Genomic DNA, 15,122 nt, shown 5'->3' on the forward strand with positions numbered 1-15,122 from the left:
AACTGGTGCATGACATTGAATTAACCTGAAGGCAGTTGAACTCTGATTTCTAAATGTGTTACAGTAGAAATAGGCTATAATGACACACACCTGTTGTGATTGTTGATTGCTTTGTTTATTTTTTCTCAGAGTGGGCAGTTTTGTAATCTGTTGATGGGAACATGATGATGCGGTTTCTGCACATTAAACTGATCAGTGAGGCATTTCGTGGCTGGCTGTCCCACAACCACCACCATCACCACCACCACCACCACCAGCAGCAGCAGCAGCAGCAGCAGCGTGGTTAAACGCTGGACCTGGATGGATGATGCGTCTCATCATCCCGGGCATGACACACTTACTGAGCTGCAGAGCTGATAGGGCCACGGAGCGAACCCACGGGACAGAGACTCGGTGCGGAAACCGGAGACGAGGATAGAGTCACATAAGAGGATGAGGATGAGGATGCGGGGAAGAAAAACAGGTGCTGATGAACGGACGAAGGATAGTCAAATTGAAGAATTAAATAGGCCATAAAGCTGCGAGGGGTGGATGGAGGGAGGGATGATGATGATGATGATGAGGAGGAGGATGGTAGTGAGGAGGCTGCTGTGAGGACGGGACCGCGCGGACAGTCAAGCTCGCGTGATCAGTGCGTTACTGTGTTGATGATCATCGTGCGGGTAAATCTGCAGGTATCACGGAGAGCTGAGGGAAACGCTATTCTGAGGAGGTGGGCCAAGTCCCGAGAGAGAGAGAGAGAGAGAGAGAGAGAGAGAGAGAGAGAGAGCGAGAGAGAGAGAGAGAGAGCGAGAGAGGGAGAGAAGGGGGAGGACCTCAGGACTCAGTGACAGTCCGGGATGTTGTTGCTGATGTTGTCAGTGATGTGAAGCGAAATTTGGGAGCTGATGAAAGGAGTCGTGCCAGCGCGTGGACGCGTATTTATACATTTTTGCAGGTAAGTAGCCAATGTTGCACTCTTGCCCTCTCTCTCTCTCTCTCTCTCTCTCTCTCTCTATCTATTTCTCTGTTTTCTGTCTCTCGCGCTTTCCATCCCAAGCTTAAATCTCTCTAACTCCCTCTCTCTCTCTCTCTCGTGCATCCAAAACTATAAGCTGTGCACATGCTACACAAATGTGTCTGGTATTGTAATTGCTCTGTTACTCAATGTGAATATTCTAGTCTTTTTTTAAACAAGTCACTGGAAAATTTGCAGCTGCATTTAGTGCAAACTTGAGTTCAAGAGCGTTCCAATTCTTTATATTCTCACTTTACTAGAATTTAGGGGGCAGATGCTTTATTAATTGACTGTACTGTTTTAACAACATGAGTTAAGCATTAACAGTGTTATATATATTGTATATTAAGTAATAAAAAATATACTTAAAAAGTTAGCATTTAGCTCTACATCAGCCACATAAAATGAAAACTCCACTTACACATGCATGTCTCTTTGTGATCACAATGCAGTAGCTGACACATTCTAACTGCAGGCCTTGTAAATTGGCACACACAAATAGAAATTACAGTGTGTTACATTTAAAACGTCTGAACACATTTTCCTACTGCATTTCATTTTTGGATTTACATTTTATAAGGCATGAATGTTTGATCTTAAACCATTTTTATAATAATATTTTTTTGTGTGTGTCATATATGCTACACCAGAGTGAAGTGCAGGGACAAAATCAGTGTGAATACAAAAATACACTCACTGTTACACATCATCTATCCTGAAACTCACATTAGTTACATTAGAGAAATGGAGCAAATTGACTCCAGGATACCACACACACATTCTGTGGGTTCCCATAGGACCGTCGTAGGCGTCTTACAGTGATTTTTGGAGTGGCTCATCTCGCTCTCACTCGCTCAGCTTTACTCCCACACACTTTAACTCTCTTGTTTCAGCAGTGAAGTACAGTAGCCTTACAATCGGAACAGTAACAGTAACAGTAACAATGCAAAGGGAAATGTAGGCACTGTGTTCTCACTTAATTGCACCAGCTTGCTATGCATGTGATCCATTAGATGCATCTAAAAAAAGAGGGAATCCACACATGGGTCAAGATAAAAACAGAAACTGAAACAGAAATGCTTTGTCCCCACAGTGACAAAGCATATGTGTATTTTATATTTGTGTCTTTTCTGGTAAAAGCCAGTTTTCCGGTTTGATTTGTGTGACTCGATCAATGACACTATGATCTTCACATGGACTGGACAGTGGACTTCCCCAGAGGAAACCAGAATCCACCACGGGTTAACTAAATGGCTTTTACTCTGTCGTCAGCCATGAAGGTCAACACGACTGAAAGCCTTTGACAAATTCATGTAACGGAGATTAGCCGGTGGAGTCAGAAGACTGTGGCTCAGTGCAAATCCTGAGAGATGCGTTCATTTAAGAAAATAAGCGTCACAGTAGAATATAAACACGTGACCATCATATCAATGTGTTGTCTGCCTCCACAGAACAACAGTTATTTTGTTTTTAAAGAGCCAGCGTAAGTGAATAAGTGACATCTAATGGTAAGAGTGTGCAGTGCAACTCCCCATGCACTCCTCCCTTCTCCAAGAATGTAAAGGAACTATTGAGGCCTTAACATGTCAGGGAGGATAAACTCTCTTTCACATCTCGCTTCACTCTCTCTGTCATTTCCTCCTTCTCCTCCTCCTCCTTCTTCTTCTTCTTCTTCTTCTGTGGTTTTATTCATCAGGTTTATACGCATTTATGCAAACAAGGCCTCCGTAAAGCAAGCATATTTAAAAGGTTTTATTTCGCTTAGGCTCTACTACAACCAAATACTCTGTGTGTAAAAAGTGATGATACACATATACAAACATACTTACACACAGCCTCTGAACTTGTGGTAGTTTTACAGTCTTATAAATGATATGGTTACCAAGACAACGTAGCTGCTCAGTCATGCTCCCATATTCAGACTCTGTGAAGAGTGTTAGAAGAAGCATTAACATCACGTGTATGAAATATTTAGTGAAAAAAGTCACTTAAATACGACAGTGGCGAATGAAGATTGAATGGAAACTTGTTGAAAGGGACAGGATGATGTTCCACAAAGACTGAACCTCTGACCTTTGCAGCTTTCAGCGGTGGCACCGGGGCCCTGACCGCGGGTCCTGCCTGCGCAGCTACAAATACGAGTCAGTGTGAGATCGGTGCCTTTGGCAGGACTGACAGGTTGAATGGATGACAGGGTTGTATGGGCCAAATAGACTGTCACAGAGAGCTGGGAGGAGATGGATTAGAGGAGGGAGAGAGGGACAGAAAAGGAGAGAACGCATCAGAGAGAGAGGAGGGAATACCAGAGAGAGAGATGTGGAAATGATGGAGTGCTGTTGTGGCTGCAGGTAATACTTGATTGGCTGTTTCTTCTCCTCTGACTGGTCTTGTCCCTCATTCCGCCCTCCTTATGTTTAGCATTATCATTACCTGTTTTGTGTAATCTGTATTCCATGCTCTGTTTTTTTGCACAACTTTTGAAGCAGCTCTTACAAGATGTCCTTCCATCTTAAGCCGTGTCAGCACATTTGTTCCTTGAACTTGAGGAAATTGGTCCCGGTGTAGTGTCGAAAAGAGACAGCTTGCCGAAAAACGACTGTCCCCGACAGGAACGCGCATCAGTTCAGAGGAAGTGAGCGTAGGTCTGCTCGTAGATATAATATAAGGGTCAGCTGGCAGGCGCAGCACCGAGAGAAATGTTTTTTTACTGTGCAATAGAAATGTCCTGTAGCCCAAGTGAAGAGGCTACGGAAAAAGAACGGCACAGATAGAAACAAAGTAACCTGATGTTTCCATAATGTAGGCTAGATGTCAACAATTGATGAGGGTAGATGCTTTACCTTGCCACTTTTGTTGTTGTTGTTGTTATCGTTGTTGCAATGTGATTTTACACCACTTTGATCTATAAATAAAGTTATATTTCAATACCTCACTTTCAATGATTTTATGAAGATTAGGAAATAAATGCAGAAAACAATGTAGAAAGTGTTTAATGTCATATTAGATAGCAATCATATAACACATAATGAGAAAGTGCTATCAGAGGTGGGTAATAATGAGTTACATTTACTTCATTACATTTACTTAAGTAACTTTTTGGATAACTTGTACTTTTAAGAGTATAGTTATGAACACAATAATGCAGTATATATAGAACTGTAACTGTAACGGAACGCCTTTACATTCTGCATAACATTCTCTGTGTTTGCCAGATGCACTTTTCGGAAGGCCCTGCCAAAAAGTGACTGCACCCTATGCTGTAAGTCTTTATTGCAAGCAGTGATATTGACCAAATTCACTGTACATGCACCTGGTTTCCTCTACTGTTCATGCTGAAAATACAGAGAATGTAACCCCTACCAATCAAGAGTTACAGGGTGCTGGTCACCATGTACTGCTCTGTATCCTTCAAGGTATGAATAAAGCCATTGATTGATGTGTAAAGATATCTGAATGGAAGAAAGTACTTAAATCATACAACACAAGTTTTTTATTTATGGTCCATATCTGAGAATACAAGAACACAGGAACATAGTCCAGTATGTTTCACCATCGAGGCACCCATCCAGCCTGGACACTTTGTTTTAGTTGCAGGATTTGCAGGTGTAGTTTTGTTTTTTCTTAAGACCCATTTGGCACATCCCTGATGTACCACCAGTGACACACATGCATATTGAAATATAACTTTATTTATAGATCAAAGCGGTGTAAACGCGCACTTCCTCTGAACTGATGCGCGTTCCCGTCGGGGGGGGCAGTCTCTTTTCGGCACTACACCGGAAAGTCCTTGACAATTAATTGAATTGTTGTCAACTAAGGTTTGGAAAACCTGGTAAAATTTGAGAAAGATGTCCTTTATGGATAAAAGTCAGTAGCAACAAGAGTTGTGTTGTGTAGAGTTTGTGTGATCATGTTTTTTCAGCGCATCATGTCATTATTGTTATTTACTCGGCTCTGAATCTCCATTTGGGATTTCTAAGGAGCCTTTCATCTCCAACTAAACTCTCTCCAAGGACGTTTACACGTTATTTTGAGAACGTGTCAGCAGCTTTCAGTCATTTCAAAACTCCTTTGTAAACCTTTAAAAATCGACTCTTTATGTAGTAACATGATATCAACATGATGGTTGATTATATTAACACAGTTACGCAAGTTGCAACATGCAACAGTTTACATTTTTGACCATATACCGTATACTTACACTAAGGGGGACCACGAAAAAAGGACTGAGCATTCTTTTTCCACACTTTGGTGACTGGTAGGGCCTCCAGAGTCCCAAATATAAGTATTAAAATTATTAAAAAGTTGATTTTGCATAATATGTCCCCTTTAAATCTGTTGTGGGCGTCGGCTATTTATAATTAACCACACTGTAATGTGGTATTTTATCACACTGGGGACTAAGAAAAAAAAAAAGTTTTTTTGAATGAACAGAATGAGTTTTAGTGTAATTACGTAGTTAAAAAAGAGTGGGGAGTGGATTGTGATTTTCCTCTCCCACTCTCTTTTTCTGACTGTAGCTGCATTGTGCACTCGAGCTGGAGTTGACACAAATCCTGTGAGTTCTGTTCTCCCTCTTGCTCACACACACACACACACACACACACACGATTACAAGAGTGGAGTGAGAATAACCCACTGTATGTGTTGTGGCGTGCGCGTGTGTGAGCACTTGCACGTGTGTGTGTGTGTGTGTGTGTGCAAGTTTCGAGAGAGAGACAGAGAGATGGGGAGAGAGGAGATAAAGTTCAATCTAGCTGCCAGAGTGTGTTGTCTGTGATATCTGTCTGTGAGTGAGGGGACTGTTATGTAACAACAAAGCAGAATACATCATAGGTTCTCATGAGTGTGTCACTCGCTTGCACGTGCACACACACACACACACACACACATTTGTGTGAAGTCCCATCTTCACAACTAAAACTCTAACTCTAGTCTCCTCACTATTCTCCTTCATCCATACCTTTCTCCACCAACACGTTTTTGATAATGGCTTAAAAAATGCACAATGATGCACAATCCAAACTTTATGTGTAAAACGTGCTTCACATACTGTTTTAGTTGTTTGCTGCAGTGAAGGGAATTGTCCAACCTGTCCTCCAACTGAAACGTACATATAGGTCGTTTTCTGAAAACGTGACTGTGGGTCGTTTTTTTCAAACCCCTGAATGTGATGTATTTTCCAACTCAAATATGCACAGATGTTACTGAGGTTAGGGTTAGGGCAAAAAAGTCGTAATTCCTGCATACGACCTATATGTATGTTTCCTTGGAGGACAGTCTCGAATTGTCCTTATACTTACAGTCTACATCCAATGAGTCTACAAAGTTGCACCCCTTAACCCTCAGAGCACCCTTGGTAAATTGCCGTGGGAATAATACACAAGTCCTTATAGGGACATTCTGGGGTTGTTTCACATATTCAGGCTTTAATTTTTTTCTTTTCCGTCTTCTTATGTGTTGTTGAGTCAAAGTTATGATTCATTTTATATCACATTTTTAGTAGTGATATAAAGTAGGGATAATTGTGCAGAAGACACAAAAATAGACTCTCCTTTTTGTTCAGGTGTGTGTATATAGTTTTTTTTCCATCAGATTGTCTAAGTTGTGCTGGGAAAAAAAGGATATAAGACACTCCGTATTGCACATTCTTATAGCCTCTGTATATACTGTACTGTTTAAATATAGTAATGGGAAAAAAGCCGCCGAAATGCTCTGTGTTCTAAGGGTTAATCGTGTGGGTTCCAGTATGTTGATGCTGCCAGATCCCACAAGAATACAAGAACAAGCCAGTTCACATGAAGCGAGAGATTCGTTTTTCACAGTGTGTGCATGATTTATCACAATTACAACAAGTGGAGTACAGCATCTCATTGCTTGGACTTGACAGCGACAATATGTTTGACAGAAGTGTGTTGGTTGAGGAAAAGACTTTAATTAATGTCATAGGCACTCTTGTTGTTCTATACCATGTGTGATGAAGAAGGTTTTACCAAGACATGAAATGATACATACAAAGGAGTGCAACGGGGTGCAGATAACAAAACATGAACGTGGCGTCCAAAAACATCAAAATATAGGATTGTCCAGTGTTTCATTTGAAAGCAGTAACGCAGTTGGAGTCGTTTGTAATGTAAAAGTGCAGTTAGATAAATAGATGGGGGTGTGTGGCGAGAAAGATTAGAGCGCGGTGCAACATGAAGGAAGAGCTGTCGATGACACGTTGATGTAGTGTGGAGTGGGAGGGCAGGGCAGCTTTTAAGTTGGAGGAGGTTCAGGGATTGCAAAATTCAGCTCCAAATTTAGCTCGTTCAATCCGACAGCAGCTGGAGTTTGTTCTGACGGGCACGTTGTTTTAAAATGTGCAAGGAGGGCTTTATAGTATTTACATGTTTGCATTCATACAAATGCCTGTGTTTATTACCTCTTTATGACGAGGAACTGGCTACGTTTAGGGAATATTTTTTTTAATTGTTATTAGGTTAAGGTTAGGGATAACAGTTTGTTTAGGCTGACCATGTGAATGGAAGTCAGTGCAGTGTGCTCGGAAGAATAGCACAAACCTGTGTGTGTGTGTGTGTGTGTGTGTGTGTGCGTGTGTTTCAGGTATTGATTGGAACATCTGAACCCTGTGGCCATGTACTGGAAAGAGTAGTGAATACACACATACATACATAATACACACATATTAACACGCAATGTGGCGTGGGTGGCCACTTCACTGCCTCACACACACACACACACACACACGTTGCCTCTGGCTTTATAAACAGCTGGGCTTGGTGACTCGCACATCAGTCTCTGCTCCCTCTCTCTCTCTCTGTGGCTTAACACAGTATCTCTCTCGCTCCATCCATTTATGTCTCTCATTTTCCATCGATCTACCTGCTGTTTGTTGCCGGCTCCCCACACTCTCTGATCTGCCTGACTCCTCGCCTTTTCTCTCTCTCTCTCTCTTTGTAGTTGCACACACAGGAGCTCTGTGTGGTGGAGAGCGGTAGAAGTTGGCTTCCTGCCTGTTGAGATGTGCGAGGAAACACTGTGAGCTGGGGTTCATGCTGATGAAATTGATCTGCTCAGGTAAGAAACACTTACAGCAGTTTTTCTCCTCATTACTCTACGCAGTGTTGTTTGCTGACCTGTTCTGCAGATGTTGAGAGGGGAGGAACGTTTCTCTCGAAGGACACAAGGATTTTGATTCAGTTTGATTCATGTGAGAAACACACATACAGGACAGAAAAAGAGGCATGGTCATTCATCTTCAGTGCACGTTTAGTGCGATAAACCCTGATCTTAAAATCAAAGTCCACTGTATGTCCCAGACTGATTGAGTTGTTTTTTTAAAGTTATCATTTTTAAATAAACAGCATATTTCAGTCTTATATTGCATTTTTACCATGTTCTAGACCCGGTTGATAAACTATTACTTTTTTTCTGTTGAAAGGTTTCAAGTACTTTAATTACAAAGAAAGATAAAAAAAAAAGAAAGATGGATTTTTTCACAAAAAAATAATATAAAACCTTCCTAACCTTTTCACCATTTTGTCAACGAGGACACAGCATATGAAATATGCACGTCAAATATGATGCATTGAAGTACTTAGAAGTGCAGAATAATGAGACTTATTAACATGTGATTCACGTCACTGCATTTCAAGATGCTGTCATGAATAATGTCATCAATGGAGGCAACAAAGGAGCATTTTACTTTTAAAGAGTTGTATCAGTTATTTTTGGAGACATCAAACAAGTATTTTAGGCTACTGTATATACACAGTATGATTTAACGTAGTATCCGTTGTTTATTTTTAGCTGGATCACTGGTTGAGCTTTTTAACCTTTACAGTATAAGGTGGATGTAGTAGCTTCCCATCTCAGTAAACGATGAATCGCTGTGTTATGCAACAACTCCTGACCACACCGGAGGCAGGGAACAGACAGAGGGGAGGGAGGAACAGATGGACGGATGAACAGATGGACTGATGCATGACTTTTACAGATGCATGTTTTCCTGTCACAGTTGCCCTCAAAGAACACAGCCAGTTTAATTTCCCTGTGCTCTTTTTATGCTCTCAAGTCCCCCCCCCCCCACGACTTCCACCTTATCTGACTCCCTGTCCTCTGCTGTATCTCTTTTTCTCTTTCACATCATTTCTCTCCATTTCCAACCTTTCATGTCTCCCTCATTCTCTTTTTCAACTCCTGCCGACTTTCTCTTTCCCCTCTCTGATCTATTATTCACATCCCTCTCTGACTCTTTCTCTCTCTGTCCCTTGACACCTGAAATCCCTCCGTCCGCTCCAGGGCATTTAGTTCTCCACCAACGGTGCTTCCCTCCCAGGAAAAGAAACAGAACAATGAATAAAAGAAGAGAGAGTGAAGAGACAGATAAAAAGCTTTGGGACGGTCAGCTCTAGCCTATATATGCCAAGGTGTTTCTTTGTGTGATGTATTGTACAGGTTGACATTTTACACAGGCTCTTTGTCAACCTGCAAAAAGACTGTTTTCCATGTGATTCAGCTCGAGCATGACGTTACAGGGAAATGTAACTTTTATTTCTTACCTCCCATCTGCATTAGGGACAGAGACAAACATAGAATTAACTTTTATTGATATGTACTGTATGTCTGTAGATAATACTGTAATCTTCATCATCTTCTGCCACTTTATCCTCCTACGTGAGGGTTGCGTCTGCCAATCTCAGGGTACACTTGGACAGTTCGCCAGGCCATCACAGAGCCACATAGAGACAAACAACTACTCATTCTCACACCTAAGGTCAATTTAGAATGTCCAATTTACCTAATCCCTGTTAGAGGAACTGTTGGAGGAAACCGGAGAACCCGGACATGCAAACTCTTGCAGAAAAGCCCTTGTTCGGACCGGGTCTTCTTGCTGCAAAGGCAAGAGTGCCCTACTGTAATCTTGTTTTGGAAAATATGTTGCTTATTAAATGTAATTGAAAATGTCAATTTGAAACTTAAGAGTCGGGTTTTGTATTTTTAAAAATCGTGTGTGGAACTATGACCTCTGATGTTGATGTGTTATTAACATTAAACTAGTTGCATAGATATGTAATTGTACAGCAATGCAGAAAATTAGTTGTTGATTCTTCATTTAGTCTTAGTTTTAGTTCTATAACAAGTAAAATCTATTTTCTTTCATTTCAGAATATATACATTTTTAAACAAAGTCTTTGAACTTTTAAATTCCATAACAACTTAAGTCATTTTCCCTAGAGGAGGAATACTGGCCCCCTTTATACCTGGCAATAAAATATGTTTTCTGTGATCAGATGGCGATCGGATTGAGCTTCACCAAATGCATTTACACCTGGTATTAACTCTCCGGTGTCCACATCCACTAATGAATAAACTCCACTTTGCTTTTCTAAGCAGGGGAAGAAAGAAAACTTTAACAAGCAGAAAACCGACAAAAGCAGACAAGAATGTGCAGTTTTGTCACCGTTGTCACGCTGGTTGTGCTTGGAGCCACCAAGTACCGACGCATTGGTGCGGAGACAGATCGCATTTACACTTCTGTTCAATCTGGTCACAATGCGTCTCAGACAACCTCCCAAAGTGGTTTGGCAGATCGGACAACCATCCGTCCTCAGGTGTATTTACACCAGTATTTACAAGTGGTCAGGCGCTATCCCATTGCAATCTGATCACAGAAAACACATTTTAATGCCCGGTGTAAAGGGTGCGATTGTTACAGTGCCTACATGTAAAAACAAAAACAAAGCAGAGCTGCGTTACTTTGCCACACAGACGGCATGTTTTTTTAACCCATCCTCGGGAGCTTTTTTCAGTAGATTTCAGCAGACATGTCCCACATGGCAGCTGTTTGTGCCCGGGGGTTGCTGATACTGCCTTTGCTACTGCTGCTACTACTGATGCTGCTGCTTCTGCTGCTGTTGCTGTGCCTCAGAGAAGGGCATTTAGTCCCCAACTGCCAGCATAAACATCTTTCAGTGAGGAAAACTCTCGTCATAATTAAACAATGTATTGCAACAAATGGAAATGCAGTTAGATTTGGCGCCGTTTGCTCTGCTCTTAAGATTCTCCCAGGACTTGCCAAGCAGCAAACTAATCCAAATGCAGGGAACACTGAGTGAGGCAGCATTGGTGTAGCAAGAAATGAGTGAGGAGTGTTACTTTTGTGAAAGTGGCTGTGATTGGAGCATGACTAATAGCTGTTAGCACAAGTAATGACCTAATATTAATAAACAAAATCATGTGACGCAACAGTCTAATAGTTGATTGATGACATCTCAAACATACCATTTTTTGCGTGGCCAATATACAGAAAGGTCTGTGGGTGTTGATATTTGTGAGTATGCCTGTGTGTCCCGGAAGATAAAAGATAAAAGCTAAACAATCTACATATTAGAGCACTGGCATGAGTGTGCATCAGATGAGGGCAGATCTGAAATGGAATCACCTTCTGTTCCCCCTCACTGCACACACATCATCTATCCATCTATCAGCACAGTGCCACATCGCCTCGCCTTCCTGCCGCCAAGCCATCAATCATCACATTCCCATGCTTTATGGAAATGGTTGGAAAAACTGCATTTAACGGCATTTTACCTTCTATCTCATCCACGTATCTATATCCACCCATCTGGCCGGCCGTCCATCCATGCTTGCATCCAATCTAGTCACAGTGTAAGGTCATTTATTTAAATCTATTTAAATGGATATGAGGAGTGAGCATACGCAGGAAGATTTCACGGCCTGGTCGGTCAGCAAATACCAAGGTTGTTCCACCTCACTAGCCCCCCATCAGGACCCATGGACAATTAATACACACCACAGGTGGCCAAATGTGTGCCTGTGTGTCTGTCCATCTATTGTACAGTGAAACTTCTGGAAAAGCAAAGGGGGAGAGGAGGTGAATCATGTGTGAAATAAAAGAGACAGAAGAGATGAGCTACAGATGAAACAAGGAGTGAATTGGACAGGAACCAGGTACAGTATGGGGAGTGAAATGGCTGTTGAGGGGAACAGCAGCATCACTCTCAAGGGGAAGTAGAGTAAAGGAGAAAAGCAGAGGGAGAAATTGAGGGAGGTGACTTGGAACGGCCGGAAGAATAAGGAAGGGAGGGGGGGAAGGAGAGGTGAAGGGTAAATGTCTTTGCTAATGTCTTGGTGCCAATATTGACAAACGCTGGCTCCCTTTGACTTCAGCACACTAGCTGCATCCTCCTTTTCACTTCATTAGCTCTGTCATTTCAAAATGGACGTATTGGCTCATCTTTTCAATGTCATGTGGTTGAATGGACAGATGGAAACGCAGAATACCAAACATTAAAGGACCATACTGCTGCAGTCTTAAGCTTCTTTCCTACAAAGCTGTTTTTCAAAGCATGTCACAGTTAAGACAGTAGCAGCTCTACAGCAGGTATAGAAAAACCTCTGGCTTTTTAATTATGAGGCTAGACCTGAGTGCACATTGTAATGGCGATTGAAAAATAACACCATCTGTGCGTTGGTCACTTATAAATCAACACCATTCTCTTGCCCACCTGTGGAGGGTTTTTGTGGAAAAATGAGGTCTGTGATGCAAATAAACTATAATAAATACAACAGGTTTCTGAATATCATATGAAGTCATTTTACTGAATACTGAATAAAATGCCTGAACATAGCAAACACAGAAGGAGAGGGGAGAAGTTGTTATGGGTTAGGAGCTTAAACTTTAGCACGTCACTGCTTTAAGACAAAGGTTCAGATGTCTGTCAGACAATTTGAAGATTTGAGAATGTCCTGCTGTACATTTGCTTATTTGAATCATTTTATTAATGTCACATAATCAATAGTGTGCCGTTGAATTGGCACTGAGTGGACACATGGTTCTAAAAAAGCAAAGGCCTTTCATTTGCAGGTAAGAGTCAAAATAAAAGAAATATTTGACCAATTCTATTGGGGATGGAAGAAAAGAAAGTGACACACATCAGGAGTCGTTAGCAGACAATGAAACAAAAAAACAAGGAGTAAAACTAGACAAGACACACAAGGACACAACTATAATACAATTTGACAACAAACACTGAATGTTAAACTTAAATCTCCATGTCCACTTCTTATTGTCTGTAACTAAAGTCACTTCTAAAAAGAACTGCGTACAGTTCTGAGTACATGTGACCGAGCAGGAACCACAAATCAGTTTGTGGTTCCTGCATGAAGCTGAACACAGAACTGGAACTGCACTGTATCTAATTATCCTTATTGGAGAAAACAATAACAAGCAATCAAATAATCTGGGGCTTTCTGTAGTCACTGTACAGCTGCAACTCTGTGGTAAATATAACTGCTGGTGGGATTTCTTAACAAGCATCACAGCCTCCTTCATCGTGCTAAGATTCAACCTGGACGCCAGAGAGCAAACACGAACACATGGAAAAGAAACATATTGCTGTTCAATGCTGACTCGTCAGTGTTAGATATCTCAGCTTCGCACTAACACTTCAGTCTGCTCACCTTTTTTTCCACGTGAAAATCTGTTCATTTCTAATGCTCAGCATCAACACAGGCAGGATGCCCTGCCGTTTACATCCAAATGTTAAGAGCTTATGCTGTCAATGACCAGAAATATATTTTTTATTATTGAACCATAATCATGATCTTTTTTTGGATGGAAAAAGAAACTCACATATTTTTTAACAATATGAAAGAGTTGTGTATCAATATGTTTTCCCCTACATGATAATAACTGATCTGATGCGCATGACTGTATGTAAACAGCACAAATAAGGAAATCTTCTTTGTGATTAGCCATGTAAACATCTCAGAAAAACATCTGTAAACACATGACTGAAGTGGTGTGAGTGTATTTACAGCATGAGTAGATGGAAGGATTGGCTGTTTACAGTGATAATAATAATAATTATAATAACTCATCATATTTTTCTTTTGACCTTAAGCATTTTAAAAATTGTTTGACTGAAAGTGGGTCATATGTATTATCTAGCTTCTAATGAGTTAAACATGTGCAACATGTATATATAATGTCCAAGCACACCTTAAACATGGCGTTAAAGGAAAACAAATGTGTTACCATTGTGTTCCACTCCATTTGGGATTCAGAAAGACAGACTCCTGCTATTGCTCAAGTGGGTTACACAAAATACTTGACACTTGAACTGTACAAGTATTTTTTTTAACCCTTTAACACCCAAGCCTTATAATGTCCATGGTTTTTTTTGCTTATTTTAACCATAAAAGTGCCAGAAAATGTCCTGTGAGTATGTGATTTTGCCCAGTTTTCCAGAATAACTTTCAATATCTGGCAGTTATTCAAAGTTTACTGCATATTGAAATAGTGAATAAACTATTTAAAATGAAGAAAAACAAAACAGATTATTTCGAATATACTCTGTAGCAGATTGTGCGTGTTAAATTTGAACAGTAGAAAACATATTCAAAATAACATTTGTTTGAGTCTCTGTCTCAATGTACAAAAACAGACCAAAAGAATGGAAACTATGTACTGGTGTTTTTCCAACTCTCTCCTCTCTGGTGACAAAGATGCCAGCTTCCTGCAACAGTGCAAGTGAAATTACTGTAAAAAAAAAACTTAGCTTTCAGAAACCATTGGAATTTTTCTGATAGCACAAATACGATAATGCAGACTAATACTGTACGTATGTGTGTGTTTCAGGCTGCACAGAGAGGTGTGAACAGGAGCTGTTTTAATGTGATCAAACAGTGCCTCTCTCTCTATTTTATCATGCCTTCTGCTTCTCCTCCACCTCTTTCTCGCCTGTCATTATCCCCTTCACTGCAATATGGAAGGGAGAGAAGGAGGGGGAGAGAGGGAGAGAAAGGAAGGAAGGATGGGGGGTAAGAAAAAGGCCAAGAGCCACAGAGGGAATCACACAGAACGACAGAGCGTCAACGTGTGAGGCCAGGCAGGTCAGAGAGAAAAAGAGATCATAGTCTGACAAATCATAAGGGAGGGGTACGTCTGAAATGGGCTTCGCTGATATGATGCTGCAACTACTTTGGCTTTTACTGGATTGAGAGCAATCCTCCTTTAGAGAAGAGCTGACAGTAAATAAAAAAACATAGATGGAAACACTTTTAGGCAGATTGTCTGATAGGTGTGGAGATAGAA

General features: G+C 40.9%; 1 protein-coding gene across 2 annotated transcripts in view; it reads left to right on the plus strand.

Annotated features, from left to right (window-relative positions):
• The first annotated feature begins 266 nt into the window (after positions 1-266).
• Positions 267-15,122, plus strand: part of bean1 (brain expressed, associated with NEDD4, 1) — a 37,057-nt gene continuing 22,201 nt past the window's right edge. The window contains exons 1-3 of one of the 2 annotated variants that reach the window (XM_058652400.1): positions 267-937; positions 4,210-4,256; positions 7,961-8,077. In XM_058652400.1, the coding sequence (XP_058508383.1) occupies positions 8,053-8,077 (25 nt within the window). In that variant the 5' untranslated portion in view covers positions 267-937; positions 4,210-4,256; positions 7,961-8,052. The remainder of the gene's footprint in view (positions 938-4,209; positions 4,257-7,960; positions 8,078-15,122) is intronic. The other variant, XM_058652399.1, reaches the window with a different exon arrangement.

The sequence above is a fragment of the Solea solea genome, chromosome 15 (assembly GCF_958295425.1).
Source record: "Solea solea chromosome 15, fSolSol10.1, whole genome shotgun sequence".
Taxonomy (NCBI): Eukaryota; Metazoa; Chordata; class Actinopteri; order Pleuronectiformes; family Soleidae; genus Solea; species Solea solea.